This window comes from Podarcis pityusensis (genome assembly GCF_964106645.2).
Source record: "Podarcis pityusensis genome assembly, chromosome: 6".
NCBI classification, from domain to species: domain Eukaryota; kingdom Metazoa; phylum Chordata; class Lepidosauria; order Squamata; family Lacertidae; genus Podarcis; species Podarcis pityusensis.
Window position 1 is genome coordinate 14,520,849 of NC_138030.1, and position 27,237 is coordinate 14,548,085.

The following is a 27,237-nucleotide window of genomic DNA, read 5'->3' on the forward strand; positions in this document are numbered from 1 at the left end:
GTTCTCCTCCTGAAGCAAAGTTCTTAACCCGAGGTACTATTTCTGGGTTAGCGGAGTCTGTAACCTGAAGCGTCTGTAACCCAAGGTACTACTGTATAGGGAAGCTTTTTAATGTTTAATGCTTTATTATGTTTTTATATACAGTGGTATCTTGGTTCTCAAACTTAATCCATTCTGGGAGTCTGTTCGACTCCCGAAACCATTTGAAAACCAAGGCGCGGCTTCTGGTTGGCTGCAGGAGCTTCCTGCACTCAAGTGGAAGCTGGGTCGGACATTCGGCTTCTGAAAAACATTTGTGAACCAGAACACTTACTTCCGGGCTTGCGGCGTTTGGGAGCCGATTTGTTCGGAAGCCAAGCTGTTCGAGTACCAAGGTACCACTGTAAGTTGGAAGCCACCCAGAGTGCCTGGGGCTAGCTAGTCAGATGGGTGGAGTACAAATAAAAATTGTTGTTGTTGTATTCCCATGCTTCACTTTGCTGCATGTTCTGTGTTTTGACACCTCTTCTGGGACTCTCTCTACCATAGTATTCTGCCCTGTGTTTAGATCTAGGGACACAGCAATTTCTTTTACTTAATAACCAGTCGCAAACTCTGAGACACTTCCAATAACCTCCATACAGAAATGTTCATGCCTTGCCTTCAATTTTTATTGACCCGAGCACGCTCAAAGGGTATTCAACGAAACGGGAGAGGTTGCCGTTTGCTCCTTTCAGGAGCCCGTCCCCACTTAAAGGCGCCTTCAGCTGGCAATGGTGGGTGGTGTTGCATCGAGCCCTCCCCTCCCCCTGTCCGCCAAGAGAGGGGGATTGTGGGAGAAGGGTTCGTGGTGGCCCAGGCTGGCGCCACCGCTGCCTCCTGCCAGCTTCTCGTAGTCCGGATTTGGCTGCAGGGACCTCTGCTGGTGCTTCCTCTCCCAGATGCTCTTGCGCTGCTTGTGGGGGTCGCTGCCCCCCTGCCCTGCCGGTCCCTGGCTGGAACTGCCCCTGCTGTGGCTGAGAGACATCCTGTTGGCCAGAACATCCTTTCTGGAGATGCCTTGGGATGCGGAGAAGGGGTGGTTGGGCTGGTCGGGGTTGTGTTCCGGGCTGGGCAGCGGAGGGCTGACCAGGTAAACATACACTTCGGCCTGCTGTGCCGCAGGCAAACGCTGCTGCCACTCTGGCCCGAGGCGGTGCCGTGGCCCTCTTGGGGAATGCGGGTAGGGGTACTCCTCGCCGTTGAGGTGGGTCCTGGACGCCACATCCGAAGCCAGGGCAGAGTACACCACTCGCCTAGGGCCCGGCAAGATGGGGCTGGGAATGAAATTTGTCTCGCTGGACTGGCGGTTGAAATGCTCATGAGGGGCTTCCGGGCAGCGGGGAGCAGGCTCCTCAGTGTTCATGCCCACTGAGTGCTGCAGGAACCTCTGCCCCTGGGCACCCTCCCTGGCGATGTCCGAACTGTGCTGCTTGTCGCCAGTGGCTCTTTGGTGGCTCCGCGCGTGGGCCCCGCAGCGGGCCGAGCTGCTTGCGGCCTCGGCGGCACGCTGCGGGGGGCTGAAGTTGAAACGCACCCAGGAGGCGACGGACCCGGCGGGGCACGCCGGCTGGGGGGTTTCGGTGTCTGAGGGGTGGGAGCTGCATTGGCTGCTTCGACGGCGTTGCGGGCTCCTGCACCAACTGGCCTTCTTGTCGTCTGTGTCGTGGTGGCTGGACCACTCGCCGGAGTAGTAGGCCTTGCTCTTGCGGCCGCCCTGCGAGCAGCACGCTTTGGGCTCCTGCAGGCTGCTCATCTTCACCGTGACTTTGACGGGGTCCACGATGCAGCGGAAGCGCATGCTGGAGAGCTTCTTGCGGCCTCTGAGCAGCAGCGACTCCTTCCACAGTCTCTTGCTGCTGGAGAGGACCTTCATGGTCTTCAGAAGTTGGCCGCCTGAGGAAAAGGGAGGCGGAGAAGTGTGAGGGTGGTTAGGACACTTGGGAGCATCACTAGGAGGAAAAGGAGGCTGCTTCCCTGGTCGTTGCTTTAAAGTGCCTGTGTTTCTCAAATTTGGGTCCTCGGCTGTTGTTGGACTACAACTCCCATCATCCCTAACTAGCAGGACCCGGGGTCTGGGATGATGGGAATTGTGGTCCAACAACAGCTGGGAACCCAAGGTTGAGAAACACTGCATGGGTGAAGGACATGGCTCAGGGACCTAACGTGGCCCTCCAAACCGCTCTGTCTGGTCCTTAGGACTCTCATCAGCCATGCCTCCCCTCCCTAGGTCACAGCCTGCACCAGCCCTGCTTTGCACTCTCCTAAGTATGTGTCCTTGAACTCTGATAATGCTTCTTTTTTCATTCTTCTGCCTGAGTGTGTGTGAGATCGCGTGTAAACACTAGCCTGCTGCATAAAGGGTAATATTCACATTTCCGCTTTTGCTTCTGGACCCAGTCATGACTGACTCGCAGCCCCCAGAAAGTTTACCAGAATGGAAAGCGGACTTCAGGCTGTAAAAGTGGACCTCACCCCCAATTTAAACTTTGTAAGTTAATTTACGGAATCCCATATCAAGCAAAGCCTGGTTCGCTTTCCTGAGCAGGCTGTTTGGTGGAACAAGCAAAGAAATGATAATGGAATAGGGGGAAGGGTCCCAAGGAGAGGGGTGGGGATGTCTCAGAAGTGAAGAGAATTTAAGAGCCCAATTCCCAGGACTCTCTGAGTGAAGCCATGGTAGTATACAACCATAACTTTGTGTCACGGACTAGCTGGATGACAAGGAGTGGTGGGAGGCACCAGTTGGGGAATCCCCTAAGGAAGCCTCATAGGGAAGGCTCAGAGGCCAGGGAGTGGTGGTGGGACACTGAGCACAGGTCGGAGGGAGGAGTGGTTGGATGCTGAGGAAGCAACAGGCTTTAGTGAGCAAGAGGAGCCAGGTGCAGAAAGGAGTTCAGACTCAGAAGATGAAGCAGAGGAGGAGGGAAAGGAGGCTGCAGAAGCATCCCAGGAGCTTTCTGGTCCTACTGTACTAAGCTCCTCTCCCCCCTTGTCTCCAAGGACAGGGAGGGCTATGTGTGTCACAGAATAAGTGGCACAGATTCCCTCCCCGTCCCCACCCCACATAATCTGAAGCTGCTTGGAAAACATCCAGCAGGGCAGGAGACTGAGAGGGAAACAGCAGGCGGAGACCTTCAGTCCTGGCAGCTGTTTCATAGGGGCCAGCCCTGTTTGTAGGGATTGCTGCCTTGTATGGTGTTTCCTTGAATAAAGAGTTAACTTCTCTGCTCGTCTCTTGAGTGCTGACCTGCATCTGAACCAGTCCTAAAACTTTATAGGGGAGGAAAGGGAAGGCTCCAGATTGAAGGGCACCCTTGGCAATATGCCCCCTGGTGCACCCCCCCCCCGTATATCGGTGGCTGCCCCCACCCCGCTGTCCAAGCCATGGGCTAACCTGGTGATATTGGAAGGAAAGCTGTAAGCAGCCGTCTGAGCTTTCCCAAAAAGCTTTCATTGGGATAACTGTAGGGAATTTCAAGTGGCTGCTTGTTGACCCAGTACTCTGCTAGGGGTTCAGCATCAGTGGGCCTTGCCAGAGTGTTGGTTTTGCAGGGCCTGAGTACAGATCTGCGCAGGGGTACTCAACACAGATGATAGGGACTACAATGCCCATCATCCAGGATGCCCAATGGGAATGATGGGAGTTGTAGTCCGTAATGTTTTGGGGGTGGGGAGAACCACACTAGCTATCCCTGTGTGGTAAGACATTTCTTTATTCAGTCTCTCCTCACCACTCTTGCCCTCTTTCAGTTGTGCTAGCTAACGAATTATTAGCAATCGAGTCTTAGCTAACAGACGCCAACTTTCTAAGCATCCCAGAGTAATAAAACTGCACATTTACAAGTATCTCCTTTCTCTTTCCAGTTTTCATTCTCTCTCTCTCTCTCTCACACACACACACACACACACACACTTCTTTGGCCAAAACACCAGGTTGTTTGGTATTGTTGGGAGGTTTGAGCACCCAGAGATACTCAAGCTTTTCCCACTTTCAACTGTTTCCTTGACTATTAACTTCCCCCCCTTGATATTTCTAGCTGTGTGGGTACCAGCAAATACTTTTCCAGTTTCAACACCGTGATTTCCGTGGCCTGGGAGAAACAGAAGAGCTGGAAAACAGGACAGGAGCATAATCCTAAGAACTTGAGGGACCAAAGGAAACGGGATATCATCCTCATCATCACACACCTCTTTCTCATCTAAAACTTACCTTTTTTGAAGCAAGAGTCATGTATTTTCCTCATTAATGGAGAGATGCTAATCCAACCCTGGAGAGAAGAAAAAGGCAAATGTCACTGTACTGCTCAGCAGCCACTATTTAGGGGCTGTTCCGCTTTGCAATGCTTTTGTTGGAGTTAACCATTGGTGCTTCTAACAGCACACCCAAGGAAACCCATAACGCCCTCCATCTTTGGCCCAGAGCTTACCAAGGAAATCAGTCTGACGGCATATTCCAGTAAAGCGAGAAGTCCCAGCACGATCAGGATGGTGGCTAGCAGCTTCTGGTGCGTCTCGCCGAAAGGGAGGCAGCTGCTGTAGACCTTGTCCCCTGGCACAGCCATAGCTGGAAGGCGGCGGGAAACCGGTAGCTGGAAGTCAGTGCAGCATCGTTCCACTCATCTCCCCCTTGCCCTGCTCCCTCTGCCGCAGCCAGAGCAAGCAGCCGCTGCAGCCGTGGTGGGTGGTGGAGGGTGCTCAGAGGGTTGCTAGAGGCGGTGTGTTAGCAGCACAGGCCTTTGTGACAAGAGTCCTGTGTCATGCATTGCTCAAATGTGTGAGTCAGGTGAGGGATTGTCTTGGATGGACCAATCAGGAGCGTTGCTTTTGAGGGTCACTGCAGTCAGTCAGGCCCTGGTCTATGCATTTTGACAATATGGATATTGTACAATTTTGTCTCTTTTTTTCAAATTTTTTTAAATTGATTTTCAAAAATTCAAAACAAAACAAACAGACAAACAGACAAAAATACATACATCCTATTTAACTCTTGGTAACATTATTAAGTGACTTCCTTGAATCCCCTTGGTTTAATTTCTTTATATATCATTTTAACAGTTTTCCAAAATCGAATTCCTCAAAAAATTAACTTGATCACTTAACATCTTTCATTCTTTCAAATCTGACTTTAAACATCATAAATCTTATCCTTACATATTTGAATTCTAAGCCTATCTATTATTTGCAAGCTTTTCCAATTAAGTTATCTTAACATATTTAGCTAAATAATCTTTAAATTTCATCTATTCTTCCTGGTACTCCTCCTCCTTCTGGTCGCGGACTCTTCCAGTCAGGTCAGCCAGCTCCCAAAAATCCATCATCTTCATCTGCCAATCTTCCACTGTTGGTACTTCCTGTATTTTCCAATTCTTCGCTAACAAAATTCTTGCTGCAGATATTGTACAATTTTCAGCTCATTCTATATATAAACAAACTATCAATCTAGCTCAGACGATAGACTGTCCGACTCTACATCGCAGAATTGTGGGTTCAAGCTCCACACTGGGCAAAAGATTTCCTGAACTGCAGGGCTTTGTATTAGATGGTTCTTGGGGTCCCTTCCAATTCTACAGTGCTGTGATTCTATGAAACACAGCGATCGATACCCGTTGGTTAAAATATAACGTGTGTCACCCTGAGTGCGGGAAATTGCAGTCAGAACTAGTAAGCTCAACTCTTAAGAGGTCAAGACCATAGAGTGAGCTGTTTTCTCAGACTTACCTAAGTCAGGTCTCCTCATCATTCTCTCCCATGATGTGAAGTTGACCAGGCAACAAGCCCAGGCCTCGTCCTCTTAAGTATTTTTCTGTATTTGGTAACCCAGGAAGTTTCTGCATGTGTTCCTCTTGCTGAATCTGACCAAGAAATAATCTGACCTTTGGAGTTTGTAAGTAAAGCATTTAAACTTACTAATGGTGTGGTCTGTTCATTGCGAGAGGGGTAGTGGCGGGTGGTGGTGGTGGTGGCTGTAAGTGGACCAAATGGGATACTGTATTAAAAGGGTCTAACAGCCTATATTCCTAACACTTCACTGTTGCACATTTTATGACTTTTAAACTCTGCTGGGGCTCTGTTACAGGGCTTTGGATCTAGGGATACAGCCAAGTCTTTTATTAATTACCCCATATGGGTGATCTATATTTTCCCGCCACACTGTGCTCAGTGGAGGAAGAGGGGGAATTGCAAGGGTTAGGGATCAAGCCTGTGATTTTCTGCATGAGGCACATGTGTATCAGTCCCCATAAATACGGTGTTTTGTACATTACACAAAGGCCAACTGGCGTTTGCCTGTGAAGTGTCTTTATCATGTATTTTGTGCTTGTAAATAGCATTTTTACTTTGTGAACTGCCCTGAGGGGCGCTCTACAAATTTAATAAACAAATGCGTGCTCAGGAGTCAGTGCTAACCAACAATCGCTTCTGATGTCTTCTTGCACAATACATGTGTTGGCAAACACGTCTCTCTTGCATTCCATTTTCCATTGTTACACTTTAAAGATCTCAGGTGCCTGACGAAAGAAAATGGAATTTGCGAAGTGGTTTTTCCGTGCACCCAGTGTCATAAGGGCAAGCGTGTTCCATGCAGATTGGAAACGCCTGCTGCGCAAACCTGTGCATGTTCCAAAATTTCTGATCTGCACCATCATGTCTGCAACCTCATTTGTTTAAGTCAGACAAAAGATGCAACAGCCGGCGTTGTTGGCTTCCTAAAGGGAGCACATTTTCTCCTACTGACTGATTAATTACTCGGTGAATGCATTCAGCTTGAAGAGACACTTTAATTATTCAGGGGCTGCATGGATGCTAATGTGTGTGTGTGTGTGTGTGTGTGTGTGTGTGTGTGTGTGTCTTTTGAGTCTGCCGGATCTTGTCACGTGAAGCCAAGCCCCTGGCTTTTGTGTAGGCAAGGAAATGTTTCTGAAAGCTGCTTCCCTGGACCAGGTACCAGGCGAAAGTAATGCAACAGCTCTAGAGAGGAAGGGCTTTGCTTATTCTTCCACTGCCTTTTGGGAACTTTGACAGGAACAGCTGGTGTGGGCCTAAAACCCTCCTATGATATGTAAGAAAGTGCCTTAACTCTGTTCGTCCTGGAGAAGCAGGCATGGGGGAGATGACATACTTTAGGGTGGAGAGATAAGATTTCCCTTCCAGATTTACTTATTTATGGTGTATAAATAACGGGTGAGTAGGCACGGCCGTTTTCATAGGGCTCGTGTTCCCAACAAATAACAGGGATCCTCCCTTAAAAATGTATTTCCCCCCACTGGGACTGGTGGGGTGGAAAGCATGGATACCAACAATATTGTCATTATCATAATCATTAATAAAACTAAAATACTGTATACTGCCCTTCATCTGTAGATCTCAGGGCAGTTCATAGCAGCTGAAAAATGCAAGATTAAAACTCAAAAGACAAAAGACAAGAACAAAAGCATAGCAAACCAGCATTAATAATAATTTTATTATTTATACCCCACCCTTCTGGCTGGGCTGCCTCAGCCAATCTAGGCAGCTTACAGCGTATATAAAAACATAATAAAGCATTAAACTTTAAAAAGTTCCCTGTACAGGGCCTCCTTCAGATGTCTTTTGAAGGTTGTAGAGTTACTTATCTCCTTGACATTTGATAGGAGGGTGTTCCACGTTTGAGAAGGCCCAATAACCCGCCCTCCCTCAGTAGCCAAGGGCAAGTGTTTCTGCCCCTGTGCTCATTGCTGACGAATTCTGTAAAGACAACACTTGAGATTTAGGATGAGTGTGCCATACAAATTTAACCAGGCAACAAATATAACTGTCATCTCCATTATCTTTTAGGAGACATTATTCTTTCTCCAAGTCTTTGAGGCAGAGCTTGCTATCCCGGTTGGTACCCGTGTTGGATTTGAAATGGGTTATAAACTGTTTTCATTGCTTTATGTGTAATTGTTAAAAACTTGCTTTTACACATGCAATTGTTTTATATATATTTTTATTGTGTTGCATATTGCTTTGAGATGCCCCATCAGAAGCAATTCATTCGTAAATGAAATAACTAACCTATGTATCCCGTTGCGATTACTGAAGGCGCCCCTTCATGACGTTGTTTTTTATAAGGTGGGGTGCAAAGAGAGTACAGAGGTCCCTCCGCCAATAGGGAGGGCATGTGTCCTACCTTACAAAGGGCAGTCCTCTATTTGAAGGGCTGTTTGGTCCAAGTCCAGATTTAAACATACCAAACCGTAAGGATATTCTGTATCAGAGTGCCTTGGAAGTTGTTCATCAACAGCCACAGGCTCTCCTGCTGCAGTGTACTATTTTTATATTGATAGGAATTGTTTCTAAATTTGCATCTATACAGATACACTAATACATGCAAATTTTATGTAAATCTCTCTCTCTTGGTGATGCCTACATGGCCAGCCTGTTCACCAAAGTCCAGACTTTATTACCTTTCAGAAGTGTGGCAAGACCCACCTGCTTAGGAACTGAATTGATTTTGTTTTCTGGGTGCCATTTTCCTTTCTGGTTTTGATTTTCTTCTCTCCATATGCATCCAGGGTTTGGTTTTATAAAATAAAAATTTGTATACAGATAGTGGACGACCATCCCTTATATAGCCAAAATAACACCACTTGAGCATGAGGAGGTGGTAAAAGCAGGCTGTGGGGAAATCCCAAGTTTTTTCTGAAGTGCAACAAACACCATCTCCCTTTAAAAATAGGGCCAAGGGAAGTGGGAAGGGTGTGGGAACTGCAAACAGACTAGGGAGGACTGAGCGTGCTCAGCAGTCATGAAATGCTAGCTGGCTGCTTGGGTGGGTGGAGAGGTGGGAAAGCAGTATATAAATACCCAAAACAAACAAAAATGGTGGTGGAATGGAATATCCTGAAAGAGGATCGGAACCCTGAACAGGAGCACCACAAGTCCCACTTGTAAATATATATTGCTCTTTGAATACATCAACTTTTTTTTTTTTTAGCAAAGAGGGAGAGAAAGGAATACTTATAATAGCTGCTGAAGGAGTTGGGAGCTAATCCTGGAACACAATGGGAAAGCACTTGACGCGATTGCAGCAGTCACCTATAATTATCAGGAAAATAAAAATAAGGCATCTGACTTCAGAGGGGGCTTGTTGTTTCCTGGTGTCAATAAAGCCAAAAGTCATGGAAGTCTGTGTTGTCTTTTTTCCCCCTCGTTTCATTTTTGCTTTTATTAGCACCCAATAAACTGAGCCCTCCAGAAGCATCAACTCAGTTAAGTTTCAACGGATACAAATACTGCCATCTTCTGGCCCAAATAAAGGTTTACAACTGCCAATGTAAGGTCATTTATTTACCCAGTGCAAGATGCAGCTTTTAACCATCGTCTGTTGATGGAGAGTCCACTGGTGCCCAAGGAAGTTGGTTCCATTGTGAAACAGCGCTTACCTTTCAAGAAATTCTCCTAAGGTTTAGCATCATGCATCTGACAAAGTGGGCTTTGACTCAATAGGTTTTATGCCGCAACAGGCTTATTAATCTTTTGAGGTCCCTCCTGGATTCTTTGCTCTTGCAGAGTAGAAGCGGCTATTTCCCTTCTGCAAAGCTTATAGAAAGCTAAACGGCAGTCTGGCCATGTGACTGTTCTGATCTCACTTGTGCTTTTTTTTGCAGGCTTTGGGGCTCAATCCACACAGCCACCAGAGGGATATGGGGAGTGAACGGGCAGTTGCTACTGCCAGGAGGACAAGATGAGCCCATTCAGGAAGAATGCTTGCTGAGGATTAAGACCCACACAAAACTAAGTGGGCCAATAATGTATTAAAAAAATAAACTTTGAATAGCTTAAAAGTGCAATCTTATGTCCACTCCAAAGCAAGCCCCATCGAGTTCAATGGGTCTTACTCCCAGGTAAATGAACATAGGATTGCAGCCCAAAAGTCTCTTTTATGCAATATTTAAAGATAACAAGAATCCAAATTGGTATTTGTGCACATCTTAAGATTATGTATCTATAAACACTAGATCAAATATCCAGTAACTTTTCCAGCAAGCAATTCACTGGATTCCAATATATTGTCTTTATAATACTTTGTGTTACTGGGTAGGCCATTTTGGCAAACACATTTGGGCGATGTTATAACGTGCCTTAATTTTTTGTCTTTAGAAGAAAGGTGGGATGTAATTTCATTAAATTATCTAAGAAGAGGAGATAAATTGGTAAAGAATTCAATGCAATGCACTCTCTTCTCTTCTCTCCTCACAACCACTGGGGGAGAAAGCACAGAATTAACGTAAGATAGCCATCTTGCACATTTTATTTTGCTATAAATTCAAGTGACATGACGGACTGCTTTTTCTAGCAGATATAGTCTTAAACCAATAACCCAGGGATCACAGTTATTCCTAGTTGCATATCATATTCACACCACAGGTCAGATTTATACAAAAAAGTCACATAAATTCAAGTTTTACTGCTTGCGACCAGTCCTGTGATCCATTTATTTTTGTCATCAAGATTACAACGTGTGGCATATTACATGGGGTGGAGGGTGGGACGTGTGTGTGTGTGCTGGTGGGCCAGATTTTTTTTTATAAATGAAGGTTGTTACTTCTCTTCAATGGAAGTCATAAATTTGACTACTTTCAATCTGGATTAAGACTGGATTCTTACATACGTCAAAAGATTGAGAATACTCATTTGGAGCGCAAGATCACTGGAAAATGTGCTTTGAGCATTAATGTGCTAGTGGAAAAAACTTTTCAAAAGGTCTCAAAATTAGGTCTGATTCACACCAATAGGCCGAAGAGCTGGTAAAACTGCAGTGGACTGTTTCATTTCAGACTGAGAGCACATGGCTGAACATATCTTCATGAAAGAATAGAAAAATCAAGCACATAGAAAACCAGCATATCAGAGATAAGGCTGGATTCTGATGCACAGAATTTATGGTGATGGTTAAGGGAAGGACATTTGGTTATGATCCACTATCTACAATCTGTCGTGGTACAGTCCACTTACCACCTCATAAAGCCCTTGTAGATCACATAAATTCATTAGAAGGCAGGGCTTACACAGAGTTAACCCTTGGACAGCGCAGGGTCCATAAATACAACCTAGAACATGTACAATGGATCACAAAGATTGGTCCAATTGTACACCACCCACTTAAATGTGGCTAGCTGCAGAAGGCCTTTGAACATCCAGCCCAGATTAACTAGCAATACTATTTTGAATGAAAGAGCAAGGGAGCATGAACAAAATTCTTTCCCCCTTTCTCCTTGCAATAAGCCAATTTATGGTAAGAAGCAAGGCCTGAATGATGAAGGGAAGGGAACGCCAGAGGCTTTTCCTCAGGCATAAACTAAACCAACACACATTAGAAAAAGCTAGGATTCAGCTTCGGTGTCTTTTGTCATGGCCGTTTCTTATTGTGACTGGCACAGAGGGTGGTTGCACACAGCAGACCTTAAGGCAGAGCAGTGAAGATGCAGGAATGTATCGCAACAGAAAATGATTATTTTTGGCCAAGGGAGGGGTAGGGGAAGAGGGAGACACCAGGGATGGCAAGCCTGCAGGCATTGTGCAAGTAGGGAGCCTTCTTCAGATTAACTAGCTTGCTGAGGAAGAGCTGCTTTCTTACAGGATCACCTCCCCCTTCATGCAGGGTGCTTGCTGGAACCACTGATCCTCACCATCACATGAAAAGTTCGTTATGCAATACAGATGTTTCTACGTGCACATTGCAGGGGAACAGCAGTAGTCCTGGGCAGACCATTATTCATCTCTTTAACATACTGTATTTACATCTCACTTTTCCCATCAGGAAACGCAAGGTGATGCACATGAGGTTCTCAAGCAGTCTCCTATCCATGCAGGCACTGACCAGAACGGGCCCATCATGCACCCTCAGACTATGTCAGGGATAAGGATGCTTTTACACCTTTACTGATCATGGAAGGAAGCCCCTTGCTAAGCCTCCAATGAATTTTTCAAGGTGCCCTGGAAACTACAGAGCTAGGGAAACGAACTGGAGACTGTTTTGTTCTTGGCAAGGATGGAGAAGGCAGATGATACAATTTTGCACCTGTTGTTCAGCTATGTGAGCCTTTGGGTGCACATTTTTAAGCTACAGGTGATTGTCTGCCTGTTAATGTTCTACAGCTCAGTTTAAAGCATCTGCTAGTAGTATCATGTGCCATAACTGTGCAATTCTATGCAAGTTGACTCAAAAATACGCCCTTGTATAAGCAGGTAGAAATGTTGACATAGGTCAACCCATAGGAGGAGAGCTTAAGGAAAACCAGAGGCAGTTCCCACAGAACAAAAACATATCGATAAAAAGGTTTAGGAGGAGAAGAAAAATAAAAACCCAGCAGTATAGTTTAAGCATTTTGGCTGCTACAGGTAAGATGACACAAGGAAGAAGCCCAACTGGCAAGCAAGGCTAGCTAACTTCTGGGTAGAGAGACACCTTCCTCAGTTGAAGTTCCTGTGGTACCTTTGAAACAAAAAAAGAACAAGAGGACTCGTAAGGGTGCTTATTTATAAAACTCAACTCCAGCCCTCAAAGACCTTAGATTAGAAATAGAATAGGGAGGCACTCCAGGGGCTAATTCATTCAACCTTGTTCCACTAGTGTCCAAGCAAACATTCAAGGAGCATAACAGCCCTGAAGAGTTGTGTAAGATAAGATTTCTATTGAAACACTGGAAAGGAGACAGCGGGGAGAGAACATTTTACAGCATAAATCCTAGCACAAAGGCAAACAACAGTGCCGTTGTTTCGGTTTTTTAAAGGAAGCACTAACAAGCCTGTAGGGCTTAGAAATAACTTCGCAGACAGACTGAGCCACACCATGCTGCTAATTCAAGCACTTCGGTTTAACAGGATGGCAAAAGGGACTGGCAATTCCTACTTTCCCTTACTCACTTTCCTTCTCTGCTTCTACAGGGATGCTACATGAATTTGTTTATTTGCTGCATTTAGAGCCTTAACAACTTAATACATATAAGTTTCATAAAATACATTTCATTTATTTTACAAAATAAATAAATCTAGACAGCCACAGGCTAATCTTCCCTACTGTATAGGGACTGACTCCTATACGTTTGATTCTTTAGGATATTTTTTATTTTAGTTTTCATGCTGTGTTTGGGGAAATTCTGCAGCTCTTTTTGAAGCCAGTTCCTTAAGAAGATGCACAACGGAGAACAACTTTCCTGAAATATAGGTTGGACATTTCAAGTGATCTTCTCCCTGAAATCTGGAGTTCCAAGGTGGAGATGTTGCTAAATAGCTGAGAACTAGTAGCTGCGCTCATTGGTTTTGGGACAACATGGAAATATCATAAATAAGCAGTGTATTCTGTACCCATTTGCTAAAACAAAAATGCTATAATTTTTTAAAAAACAGCAATATAGACCCTTCAATAGAGCTTAAGAACCTTATTTAGTTATAAATCAAGCTTTCAATGATAACTATTTTTTATATGAAATATCTGGTGTGCAAATGGGAAACTTGATTTAAAACTTCAATTTAAAGCAGTCCACTCCTCGTTTATCACGTTCATCTCAAAATAACTATGAAGGCTACAGGAAGAATCCACTCTCGTTTTCTGCCTCATCCACAAAGCCAAGACACTTATCTTCAGAAAGCTACATCAGCTAATGCACAAAATGCTCTAACAGCATGCATAAAAAGGCAATCAAACTCTGCTTAACTCTGGACTTGCTCTCAAATTGTTCTCCTCACTCACAAAGCACAGAAACGTAATGCAAGTGATACTCCCTGCAGGTGCATCAAAAGGTAAACAGAATATACTGATTCCTGAATGAGGGCATTTCTGAAGGAATGTGCTCATATAATCAACTAAAACTCATACGAAAATAGCAGCCTGCTACCTTGTTATAAAGGTCTTTGGGGAACCAAGTTTATCATTTCAGCTCTATCGGGTTCCTACGCTATACTCATAACTTGCTCCCAAGGATAAAAACAAAGAGGGTGGTAAAAAGAAAGGAAGATCTGGATCTGTTCCAAGTTCCCCTTTCAGTATGGATTTGCAAAGTGGTTGTAAATAAGTTGCTTTATCAGGCACGGACCCGGGTTTCACATACACAAAAAGGAAGTAAAGGACTGATTCATATCTGAATGTCAATATATATCACCACGCGAGTGCCCCAGGAGAGAACAGCAACCATCTCACCAAATGTAGTCAGGCTAGCAAATAAGCATGATGCGTAAAACTGCGTAATACAAACATAATGCTAAGCTTTCTTGCAAAAGCGAGCCAGAATTACAGAGTAAAATCCAGTCTGCTCCTGCAACTTCACCAACCATTTTGGAAGGAACATCAATACTGCACGTGTCGATCATGGGGTTTCACTAAATTGCCACGCCACTCACTAAAGAAAGGGAAATATATACTATGCTCAATTCACTACACAGATAAGCAGGCGATAGCTCTAGTGAAGCCAGGGAATATTTGCTCTCCACAGGTCACACACGTACACACACCGTTGTTACCTGCTAGGCTTCTGACCTCCACAAGATTTAACTGCAAAATGAAAGATGTTGCTTTTATAATCAGAAAGGATAAGCATTAAGTCCGCAATAGTCCATTTGCAGTTCAGCAGAACACGAACGCTAAAAAAACGAACAAACACCCAGCCCTACCAAAGAAGGCAAGAACTGCTAGTGGCTAAAAGTTAACTACATGACAACTAGAAGCAGCACGAGGGGAGCTTGCCTTGAGGAAAAGATTGAGCTGATAGTCAAAGTAATGAATTTGGCACTGGAAGCTTTTAATTCTGTATCAGTTTCACCTCTTGAGATGTTCGATGCTATCTTATTTACTGGCTATTCAAAGTACTGTAGTTGCATCCAAAGTACTGGGTGTATACCACACTGCCATTATAAATACAGCTATACATAAGCAACATGCATCTCCAAGGCCTTCAGAGCAGACAATTCTGGGCTGGTTATACAAAATGCAGGGTATAATCTTGTCGTATGGATGCTGGTTCCCCAGGACCTTCACATATAGAATTGGCAGACACGTGATACATGGCCCTATAGGAAACTATGCCATTATTCGAAGAGGCCCATGTTGAGGTTAAGAACCTTTTAAGCAAGGTATTGGTCAAATGGTTTTCATGCATCCTTGCATTTTGTGGAAAGTGGCCTTTTGATCAGAGATTCCATAGAACCTATTTTTTGTTCTTGAATTCAGGCTATCTGTACCATAATGGAACCATCGTAGCTCATGCGTAGAGCATGTGCTTTAAGGTCCTGGGTTCAACTCAACTGGCTCTCCATTTAAAAGGATCTCTGGTGGAAGGACTCAGAAAAGCCTTTCTGTTGCAAAGCCCAGAGAGACACTGCCAGCCACAAGAGGGAATACTGGGCTAGACGGCCAAATAGTTCAACTGCTCCCTATGTTCCTATCCGTGAAAAGGGAGCTACTCACATTCAACTGGCCAAACAAAAAACTATTGAAAAAGAACAGGCCTTTCACTTGCGTATCAGTGAGAGTTGGCCACTGAATTCTTTAGCTCAGCAGCAGACATTAATTTGTGAACAATACAAAACAAGAGACTGGTTGAGATTCCATGAAATCATTTAATAAGAGTGGTTTTAAATATTTTGCCTCTGATCCCTCAGTTCACCAGCGCTGACAACTGAAGTACTTACATAAGGTTTTGTTCAAATTCAAAACAGTTTTATTTAAATCATAGCGAGTTTTACAACATATGTGCTTACAGAAAAAATTCTGACAGAAGCGTATTTGTATACAAATTCAGCCCCCCCTCCCTTCCATTCACTATAAAATGGAAATCGGCATCAAGCTTTTTGTAAGAAAATCCTTTGACGTTTTGAACAGCAGATTCCCCAATGTGAATAAGCCTGGACTAGATGCACATTACATAAGCCTCTGCACCATTTCTACTTAGTTGTGTTCCGATGAGGTTTACCCGCCTAGCGCTATGCAATATTAGTGGAGTTAGGAATGCTTTCTCTACTTGGAAATTTTTAAGACACAGATTAGGGTACAGAAGTGGTCCTATTATGTGGCACATGTATATGAAACTGTCCTTTTAGCTATGATAAGGCCCTTTCTTTTTCTTGCTACTGCAGACATGGGCACAGTGCAATGCAGAGACATTGTATTGTTCGCCCGCTATCTTGCATCCAATGACCAGGCAAGAGTTCACGGAAACACAGGCACAACAGTATTTCTACATGGCACGGAGTCCCTGGGTCTGTAGTCACCTTATCCACTGTTGCATGTTAATGTATCACCAGAGAGGGCTTGTGCTATGCAACTCTATCCCCCTAGTGAGTCGCCCACATCTCAAAACCACAACCTAGGCACAGTTTGCAGTGAAATCAGAACTGAATTATTCCTAGAATGCATCAAAACCTAATTTGGGTTTATTCTGGGATTTTTTTTGCCTTCAGTACATAGCCCGCATACATGAGTAGAAAAATATGTCTAAGACCAAAAAAGGGTACACATTGGCAGCAGATTAATATTAAATTTACAATTCTATGAAAAAGAAAACCTCGGAAGAATCTAAAATCACAAAAACTGACTTTCCCCAACACTCATTAGCCCCCAATTCTCAATCCAGTAAGAAAAAAAGGTTTGCTGAGAATTATTGCAAAGCACACTTTTTCTGTAGTATTCATAAAATATTGGCAAGTACTTAGGATGCAACAACTGTTTCTTGGTCCAGTGCAGGGATTTTGCTACTATTAAGAAAACTGGCAAGTCTTCATGCAAATGTCAGGCATTCCTGGGCAGCATGGAACACACTAGTCAAAGGGTACTTTTCCAGCCCATAAGAATGTACTTTGGTAACCGTCACAGAGACCCCTGCTAAGGGTTATCAATCCAAGACAGACAACTGGAAAGAGATCAATGAGGAGGGGGCATGTGGCAAGAAAGCAGTGCTACAAGGATGGTCCGAATTATACTCACTACTTCTTATTTCTGGGTTTTAACTCTTCGGCAGCATTGCGCAGAAATATATAGTTCTTCTTTTGCGGATTATAGAATTCATGCCCCTGCAAAAAAGGTTAAATACAGTTGTATTACACAGCAGTAACAAATTAAACCTTAACCAAGTATTTTATTTAACACCTTGCAAGTAAGTGGGGCTCTGGCTGCATTCAGATATTGTGCCATGGTACTAGGTGTATTTCCTTCTCTTTCTAGATATTTCAGTTTAACTGAGATGCCGAATTTCTCCAACAACATCTATTAAAAGATGCTCTCTTTACGTTTCAGCCAACTCACCTTTGACCAATCGTAACTAGATGCATATGCAAATATATTGCCGTTGTGGTTGAAGGAGCAAGCAGATATTGGCTGGTCCAGCTGTTCTGAGGTTTTTAGCTTTGTCCGCGCATCTTTATCCCAAAAGCTGAATCTGCCATCAGATCCTACCGTTGCAAGGGTGCCGTGGGCAGGGTGAAAGGCGATCCCATTAACCTTCAAAGTAATCATTTAAAATTTAATTTAAGCATTTTCACGCCACTCTTTGGAAAACATTTCGAGTGACTTACACGGTATCAGTTTGCGCTCTCGGGCTTATCACCCAAGAGACATGATAGCAAAAGAGGGATGAGGAAGGAAGAGGAAAATATTGACATTCAAACACCAGTTCCAAAAGTGAACAAAAGTCTTATATGAATCAGTTTGAAAGTTAACAGCTGAACCAACAAAGTTCGGAAAGGAAGCGAATGATGTATTTTTTTTAAAAGTCATCGCAAGCTTTGTTTAGTCATTTTAGACCAAAACAGCAAAGTTCATTCATGTAAAAAAAAAAGGTCTATTACTTGACAGTTTCCAATACTTCCCCAAAATACTTTATCACCCTTCCCCCACCTCCCAATTTTATACCACTGAAGCAGACCTGACACCACAACTAGCTCTGCTCACAAAGGCAATGGTCACCGGGAAGGACTGGAGGAGGAAAGGAGATGAACCATTGTTCTTTGGTCCTTCCTCACCCACCCCACTACACTAAGCACAAGGTGGAGTCTGAACTGCTTCTTAAAAGCTGGCCCTACCGGCTGTTATCCCCAACAAACCATAGCCTCCAGGCCCAGAAAGAGGGGTAAGGCATGCTTCCCTCTTTCCAAGCCAGAAGCTCTCTCAGTGCCTATGCTACAGAATCTGGCTCCTTGTTTCGGCAAAGGTGGGGAGAACTACCACAAACAAGTTTTCCCTCCACTGACATCTGCTAGAGCTGCATAAGATGAATACTGGTCTCTGTTCCCATGGTGTCTGCCAAAAGTGACTAGGACACCCAGTTTTATGGGTGGGGACCACGTTTTGGGCCCAACACTGCCACGTGCAACTTTAAGTTTTCCCCCACGGAAACAAAAGGTGTGTGTGCATTAGATCTTATGGTAGAAAATCAAGATATACACTCAAGCGATATCCTTGGCCTGGTAATCCCAGTATTTTCTTTGGGGGGGGGGTTTACCCCTCCAAAATGTTTCCCATTTGCTTTGTCCTAGTTAACTCAATGGAATCCGTAGCTCTAAGTCCCAGTTACTAAACATGCTAAAGCGGAACAAAATGCTAGGAGAGAATATTGGAAACTGGCTATTATATAGAGTAGTATCTGATCATCTGTCCCAAGGGCATGGGAAAATGTCATTTTCTTCACTCAAGAACGTATTTTACTGGAATAAAAAAAAAAAATCGGGTTGAAAATGTAGCAGGCACAAATTCTTCAGCGACTCACATTCTGATTGTTACAGATGTCAGTTTTCTGCCTTTAGACAGAAGCAAAATTCCTCTTTAGGGACAAAATGTCAAAGAACGAAGACTCCAGATTTGACATCATATCTATACTTGGTCTGGATAACTTTCAGCAGCCCTGGAGGATCCTTATTGGATGTCGTGCGAAATACTTACAGCATAGATATCCTGAGGTGCAGATGTATTTGTGCCATTGGAACGATGACATTTGAAGGTGAAGTTGTCTTTGGCACTGGAAGAAAAAAAAGCATTTGTCATTTCACATTGCACGCAACAGATTGCCTACTTCTACAAGCCCATGTTCCATGCAAGCCTAAGTGGGCAGCTTGCAGCCCATTTCAAGATACTTACGGATTTGGTGGGTTAATGTAATGAATGGCTACTCTTCCTTCGATGCTTCCAAGGGCAAACCCTGTTGGCTTGTTCACTTTGTCTTTAAAGATAGCAACACAGCGGTGCTAAATGGGGGATAGAGGTTGGGTTTTATGGCACCATCTTATACATGTCTACTCCAAAGAAAATCCCACTAAGGTCAACAGGACTTATTCCCACATAAGTGTACATAGGATTGCAACTTCGGTCAGCTATCAAACAAGCCTAAAGCGTTAGCAGGGACAATGCAACATAAAAGCTACTGAATAGTTAAGAGCACGCAAAGCATTTACTTATTAGGAGAACTCTAACAGGATTTTTAAAGATTTTGCCAAAGAATTGTGTATGATTCAAATCCCAATGGGAAGAACAGGTCCAAATATTCAAGGACCTTTGGGAAATAGTTATTTCTCAGGCGTCAATTTCTGGCTGCACTCAAAGGATGAGGGCCAAGTTTCAAGTAACTCACTTTGGGTTTCTCAAACGGTAGCCCACCATGCCATAAGACAAACCTTTTCAGAAACTGAAGAAATTTTCAAAGTGATCTGCATTATGGCATGAATGTCTGTGTGCCAAAGAAAAGAGTGTTTTACAATTCCATATGTGTAAGCTTAAGTTCTCTTAAACACTTGAAATAGCATTTTTGAATTCTAGATTATCAAATTTAAATTCCTTGCAATAAGATATATGCTGGCAAAGTCATTTTGGGGGGTTCTTCTAAGAAGCTATTCTTCCAACCAGTTTTGATTCTTATCCCTCTCAAAAGAACAGCTAAGAATAAAATTTAAGATCCCAGTAGTGATAATGACAGTTATTTATGTAAACAAATTATAGAATTTGGCCCATCATGCTTAAAAAAAAAAATCTATCACATAAATAGAACAACTGCTAGAAATACTGTTTTTAAAAATATTGATTTAGGCACAACTTAAAGAAGGCCTACTTCCTATAAATCAAGACAAGTTAACTCAAGTTTAATTATTACCTGATGCTTAAGTGGAGAGTCTATTCTTCTAAATTCAGAAGGCTGATTCTCTAACTGATAAACTATTAAGCCTCTCTCTGCAGTAGCTACAACAGCCATAGGGTATACCTGAAACAAGATAAATTAAAGTAAAAAGTAGAAAATAAACTTTTAAATTATCATCTGAATCAAAATTTACATAGTCAAAATGAACAGTAAAAGCACTTGCCTAAAATGATAACAATGATACAAAATGATACAAACTCAGCCTGTTAATTACTGTGGTAGAAAGACAGCTAAACAAATGGCAAACGACAGCATGTTTTCATGCAAACACACGCCAAAAGATCTCTTACTTACTACATCAGCACAGTAACACCGCTCAGGCAACTGCAGGGTCATCATTGGCGTGGGCGATCGGGTGTCCCAGAACTAAAAAATGAAAAACATCAACAATCCCACACATAAGGTATTATACAGGCTATCTTAGCAAAACTGACTATGCCGTCTCCATGTCCTTAACTAAGACTGGTTCTGGAAAGCCTGTGTATTGCAAGTCAATACAACGATGAATGGGGTGAGGGGCTTTGGTTCAAAGATGGTCTTAAGGATGAACTGAGTGTATGGGGTTTGTCCCAATCTTTGCAAGCTGAAATAATAGTGACTTTGCTCAAAGCATTTCAGTGTGCTTTTACACACTGAAGTCATATTAATAACAGATACTACTATATAAACAAGCACTGTATAGTTGGCTAAGGACTTTGGGCATTTCACATGCATTCTTTATCATTCTTAGAGCAACCTTTTAAGGGAGGAACTGGGATTACTCCTATGATACAAACTAGGGCACCAAAGGACCTTTAACAGTCATTTATTGAGGGAGCTCATGGCCTCGCAGGATTACAACCAGGCACTTCCAGTTCATACCTCACACCCTCAAGCAGAAATGTTGGGCACACTTATTTGGAAGAAAGGCCCACTGAATGCAGCAGGGCTTGCTTCTAAGTAAACATGGATACAATTGTACCACATACAATAATGCTACAAACAAAACAAAACACGGAACTCACAATTTTCTGCATAATACATGCTACGCAAAATCTGCTGAAAACATTTTCAAATATGTAGAATAGCGTTAATGCAAACAAAATATTGACATCTTACCTTCAGAGTTTTATCCCAGCTTCCAGTCATCACACAGCTATAATTTGGTGCTTTAATCCAATGGACAGTCTTTACAGGAGCTTCATGCTAAAGGACAAGAAGGTTTTAAAAGATGTCTAGAATAAGGCTCATTCATGCATTTTAGGGTGGGTGTAGACATAACTGGAATGAAGACCGCTGCTTTTTCTTCTTTTGCAAAGCAAGCCTGGTCTCGCCTTGTACCTTCTCTTTTGATGGACACAGTTAGCAATGCAAAGCAAACACTAATCACATTAGCATTCTTTCACTTCCCCCCATTTCACACAGGCATGGGAGGATAGAGCGAAGTTCTGCCTTTTGCAAAACTTAGGGCATATAAAGGGTACTGCAGAGCTTTTCTCTCCTTTCTTCTTACAAGATCTGTTTGACGCATCTATGGAGAAAATTGATGGGTGAACCTGGAGTGTACTAAGAATTAAATATATACCCCTGTATCCATGGGAAACAGGTTGTGTAGGCTTGGTCCACTTTTTAGTTTAGCCTACCCACTACTAGAATGTGACCCCTTACAGCTTTCTATTAAGGTAATGCAGACCATGCGTAAGAAAGCTTCCCCATTCTGATGAAGATGGATTAAAGCGCTCAACATTTATCTGAATAGCACTTCATTTTAATACACTTCTATTCAGCTTTTCTATAAAAGACTATGAAAAAAATCATACCTGTGCAATTTGTATTGCCTGGTTGCTGTTGAGATCCCACATTTTGGCAGTTTTATCACAAGATGCTGTAAACACTTTACTCCCATCCTATATAATGACAAGAGAAGGTGTGGGTGGGAAATATAAATTCCGTAGTATTTTATCTGTTTCTAAAATACATGTCCGAGTGTGACAGCATATCAAGGGCATAGATCTCCTGATATTGTAGAAAAGAACATTAGAATTTTCAGGACAGGATCATGCCATTTAGTGGATGCAGGTTATTCTAAAGAGGTTTTTCCACCCAACTCTTCCATCCTTCTCCACTGAAGGAGAAGCTATATAGCCTTCAGATTTCCCAAAGAAACATTACAGATCTTTAAGAATACTTCTTGTGCAATAAAAGGACGTACGTCACTCCAGCAAACGTCTAGCACAGGTCCTGTGTGCATTTGCTGTGCTTTTGGAATTGTCTGGCCGTTATCCTGGACTTCCCAACAACGAACCTGAAGAGACAGAATAATTTCAAAGTAAGATTCATTTGTACACCACTCTTAATGTACAGCTGTTCACATTGTTTGCCCTTAAAACTGTCAGGAGCTCTTCCTACACTTGAGTAGGACCCTGGTAGAGACACATGCCCGACTGGCATGTTCTCTCCCTCCTGGTTGTTCATTTGGGAGCTTCAAGCTTTCTTCAGGCTGAACATCACAGCAACCGATGCCAACAGACACCAGCACACTTAGGAATCCGCAGAGTCTTCGCAACTCAGCATTTTGGCTAATCTACTTTATTTACATATAAACACACACGGAGCACTGCAACATGGCTCCCTCTCTCTCTAGCATCAGATAGCAAAGAGAAAGAACAAAGGACAATAGTCCGACTTCATGGAACAGAGTAACACCAACATCCTGTCTCCATCACTTCCCACTCTGTGGAGTCAAAACATACATCATCATGTGATAGACAACAATCCTATGACTGCAATCATGGAGCAGGAATTCTAACAAAAACAACCCTGAAGTCTTGTGAGTTTTCCATTTTACATCAAGACAATGGAGGTAGTGAGAACCCTTTCCTTAGGTTTTTAATTAAGGCTTTTGATTTCCACCTTAGCCACTGGGCTGCAATAATTCTCAACATTACTCTAAATATTATTGGGGTTTTTTCAGGTGTTTTGAAAACACTAGGCCAAAGAACCTCCTGGTGAACTGAAGCTGCTTTATGAAAGCATCAATAAATTTGCTGCTTTTAAGGTGCCACAGGACTTTTATTTTTGCTACAATAGATGCAAACCTAATCCTATGAATGCTTACTCCCAGGAGTAAGTACCACTGTTCAAAAAAGCTTATTAAGTATGAATAAGACTGCAGTATAGCATGACTATTATTTTAGAATTTGCCTTCTAAAACAACTTTATTCGAAACAGATGCACCAACCAAAGCAGGATACCTTGAGGCCACAATGCAATATCCACTTACTTGGAAGTAAGACCCAGTGAACTCCATGGGACTTACTTCTGAGCAGACATGTATAACATTGTACCATTAGAAAAGAGTGAACAATTAATGCACACAAGGATGTTATGTCAACATCTGTGTGTCCAGAGAAATGCAAGCTAACATACTACTCCTACCTCTATTTTTCATCAAATTGTTAATGTTTTTAACAATTAAATTATTTTGGAATGTTTTATGGGAAGTGATTCATATACAAAATAAATCATCATTAGTCTCTATTCCAATAACAGGAGATGTTCCTTGTTAACAGGAGGCAACCAATATTTTTTAAAACAACATTTAAATTGTTAATGCTTTTTTATAGTCTTTGAGACAGACTTGTCTCAAAGAGTGGTACACAGTTGCTTTAAACATTAAGATTATCACATTTTGTCTGCAAGAAGCAGCTGCCCATATTCAGTACAAATAATGCAGGCAAAGTGCATGGTATGCCTCAATACCTACTTTCATTTGTTACTTACATCATTTGCCCATGATCCTGCAATAAGGAAATTCCCCGGCAATGTTGGTGGGCTGAAAGCTAAACAGCCTATGCTGTCATCAGGTGGTGAAGTAACTTCAATATCCTAGAACAGAAATCAAAGTTAGAAGTAATTTATCTGCCTGGAGACACGTCTAAAAGAATATCATTACACTGCCTCCACTGGAGGATTTATTTCCAATTTATTTCACTCCCGATACCATGTGCTCAAATCGTGAAGCTGAGGCTCCAATACTTTGGCCACCTCATGAGAAGGGAAGACTCCCTGGAAAAGACCCTGATGTTGGGAAAGATGGAGGGCGCAAGGAGAAGGGGACGACAGAGGACGAGATGGTTGGAAAAGTGTTTTCGAAGCTACCAGCATGAGTTTGACCCAACTGCGGGAGACAGTGGAAGACAGAAGTGCCTGGCGTGCTCTGGTCCATGGGGTCACAAAGAGTCAGACACGACTAAACGACTAAACAACAACACCATGTGCTATCTTGAACATCAAGTCCCCAACTCAAAGTAGCAATTCTCAACGGGTATTCTATTAACAGGCAAACACCCATATATGTACATCCATCAATTAAACTTAACCTCTTCCAGCTGAACAAGCTAGCTTACAGGCTTGCTCTTAAAATCCTATTTCTCTTATATATACAGCAGCATATTTAACCACAGGGGGTGCACGAAAAGGGGGCTGCAGAACACAAGGAGAGGGGGCATGGAAAAGTGGGTGGTCTATGTGCAATGGAGAGTTGAGAAAAGGAGGACGGAAGACAAATCTGAGTGAATATGAAAACGGTGGGCACAAGGCGGGGTTGCAAAAAAGGAGGGACAGGTGACATGGGAATGGGAGTGAAGATGAAAGTGGGGTTATGAAAAGGCTGCAGAATAATGGCTTCATAACTGGATGGAAGGGGGAAAAGGTGCTTAGTAGGTGCAATGTGTAGGAGGAGGAAGATGCAGAAGGTTGCCATGGGAGTGGTGTCTATGAGGGGAGGAGTTTGCATGAAAAAGGGAGGTGGCATGGATATGGGGGTCAGGTGAAGGTGAAAACAAAGGGATGCAAAGTGGGGCTATATACCTTCATAGGGTTGTGATTATCTGTAGCTGTGCTGCCAAACATGCTGGTACCTCCAGTTCCAAACCCTGATGTTGACCCAAACAAACTCATCTTGCCCCTGTAAAAATAATTGAAAATAATTTAAATAGAAGTATTTTCTATGCGGACTATGCAACAATCATCATACTTATAATATGACCACTTTTAAATTTTTTTAATTTTTTTTTACAAAAAATAAACTTATGCCCTGAATCACACAAATACAGTGGCATAGGAGCAAATCTGAAGGACCACTTTCTTTCACATGACTTATCCAAAGTCCTTATCTGGGATTCTCCCTCCAGACCCATCATCTGAAGTTAGGCAGATGGTGACTGGGGAGAAGACCTTCTACAGTCAAACCTTGGTTCCCAAATGGCTCTGTTCTCGAACGTTTTGGTTCCTGAAGACTGAAAACTGGGAAGCAAATGCTCCGGTTTTTGAAAGCCGAACGTCCGATGCGGCTTCCGCTTGAGTGCAGGAAGCTTTTGCAACCGGTTGTCAAATGTTTTGGAAGCTGAATGGGCTTCCAAGAATGGATTACGTTCAACAACCGAGGTTTCACTGTATCCTTCCTGAGGATTATCTAGTAGTTGTTGACATGGCTTCTGCTGGATTTTACTGGTGCTACTTCTGTGACTTATATTGTTTTATGTAGTGTTTTATTGTCTGTTTTAATTTTGTATATTGTACACCGCCCTGGGAGCCTTGCACTGAAGGGTGGTCTATAAATAAATGCCGCCACTGAATTAAGCGGGATTTACAGCACAACCATACGCGTGCTTACTGAAAAGCAGGTCCCACTTTATTCGATGAGGTCTTACTCATTCTTTAAGTAAATGTGTTTAAGACTGAATCCTTCATTCAATATTCAGATAACGTCCTGCTCTTTATGCCCCAGGAAGGAGAACTATCACAATGTAAGTGGGGGCGCACTTCGTTCTCTACCTTAATGCTGGTTCACACTGTGGAAAATTCAAAATTTTACGTAGCGCAAGAAGTGTAAAAAGGTGCATCTCCAGGAAAAGCATATGGATACTCTGCACATATTCCCAACTGTTACTAAAAAGGGTAATGAAGCATTCATGGTTTCATTGCTGTACACTGTACAAGACACATCCCTGTAGCAATTATAAAGATCTCTGTTTCAAGGTGACATCCCAACAGTGTAGGGTGTATCTTCCCCCCACCCCCACCCCCAGGCATGCTGCGCCTTGGGCAACTGCATAGTTTTTTTCTCCAGAGTTCTCTGTAGTGGTTACAACATGGGTAGGAAACCTAAGGCCCAGGGGCCGGATCCATCCCAATCGCCTTCGAAATCCGGCCCGCGGACGGTCCGGGAATCAGTGTGTTTTTACATGAGTAGAATGTGTGCTTTTATTTAAAATGCATCTCTGGGTTATTTGTGGGGCTTAGGAATTCGTTCGTTTTTCCCCCCTTCAAAATATAGTCCGGCCCCCCACAAGGTCTGAGGGACTGTGGACCGGCCCCCGGCTGAAAAAGTCTTCTGACCCCTGGGTTACAACAACCCTGGACGGCAGGGGACACTGCTGGTATCACCACAGGACCTTAGCAAGGTCGAGGCTAATAGAATCAGTGAGCCGTGGAGTTGGAGGGGACCCCAAGGGTCATCTAGTCCAACCCTCTGCAATGCAAGAACCTCAACTAAAGCATCCATGACAGGCGGCCATCCATCTGCCCTTTTCTCTGCCTGTCTTTCTTTCTGAACTGCCTTGAAGAATAAATAAAGTCCTGCTCCGACAGCACGTGGGGCGGAAGTCCTTCCATTCAAGCGGCTCTACTGCGCTGCTTGAAAGGACGGGCTACCTGCCCCCCCATACCATAGCTGGGGAATGACCCCCATGACGCGGCCAAGCAAGGGAAGGGCGGCGGCTGAAGGGGACCGAGAGAGCCGGGGAGAGAAGCGCGAGGTGCCACGGCTCCAGCGGGAGGGCCTGGCGAGCCACGAGGCCGGCCCCGGACGCCACACGCGGGCCTGGCCGGGCGCAGGGAAGGGGAGCGTACCTCAGGCGGGCCGGGGCCGACCGTCCTCCTTCCCCGCGCGACCCTCTCCTCTTTCTCCAGCCGGAGCACCAAGGGAGCCCCCGGAGCCGCGGCAACTGAACGCAGGCCCGTCCACGCTGCGCATGCGTCACCGTGGAATTGAACTCGTAGGCGCCGGCGTCAGTTCACGGGTTAAAGGTGGGCGTGG

The 27,237-nt window shown here is 43.7% G+C and overlaps 2 protein-coding genes across 4 annotated transcripts; both read right to left on the reverse strand.

Moving 5' to 3' along the window:
• Nucleotides 1–628: 628 nt before the first annotated feature.
• LOC308480085 (uncharacterized protein) lies at nt 629–4,745 on the reverse strand. The gene is made up of 3 exons (XM_081011394.1): nt 4,449–4,745; nt 4,232–4,289; nt 629–1,914 (listed from the first exon to the last, which is right to left on the reverse strand). Exons 1-3 carry the CDS (start codon nt 4,581–4,583, stop codon nt 743–745), a joined length of 1,365 nt encoding a protein of 454 aa, XP_080867520.1. The 5' UTR covers nt 4,584–4,745; the 3' UTR covers nt 629–742.
• Nucleotides 4,746–10,278: 5,533 nt separating this feature from the next.
• On the reverse strand, nt 10,279–27,191 carry RAE1 (ribonucleic acid export 1). Of its 3 annotated transcripts, XM_081011475.1 has the most exons (14): nt 27,051–27,191; nt 25,008–25,104; nt 23,919–24,023; nt 22,348–22,440; nt 21,956–22,042; nt 21,255–21,341; nt 20,451–20,522; nt 20,112–20,219; nt 19,106–19,212; nt 18,911–18,986; nt 17,279–17,473; nt 16,961–17,046; nt 14,503–14,533; nt 10,279–12,478 (listed from the first exon to the last, which is right to left on the reverse strand). In XM_081011475.1, the coding sequence occupies exons 2-13, from the start codon at nt 25,095–25,097 to the stop codon at nt 14,530–14,532; spliced, it is 1,110 nt and encodes a 369-aa protein (XP_080867601.1). In that variant the 5' UTR covers nt 25,098–25,104; nt 27,051–27,191; the 3' UTR covers nt 10,279–12,478; nt 14,503–14,529. The 3 variants fall into 3 exon arrangements, with proteins under 3 accessions (XP_080867601.1, XP_080867603.1, XP_080867602.1); XM_081011477.1 differs by lacking the exon at nt 14,503–14,533; XM_081011476.1 differs by lacking the exons at nt 10,279–12,478; nt 14,503–14,533 and having other exon boundaries at nt 15,578–17,046.
• Nucleotides 27,192–27,237: the final 46 nt, after the last annotated feature.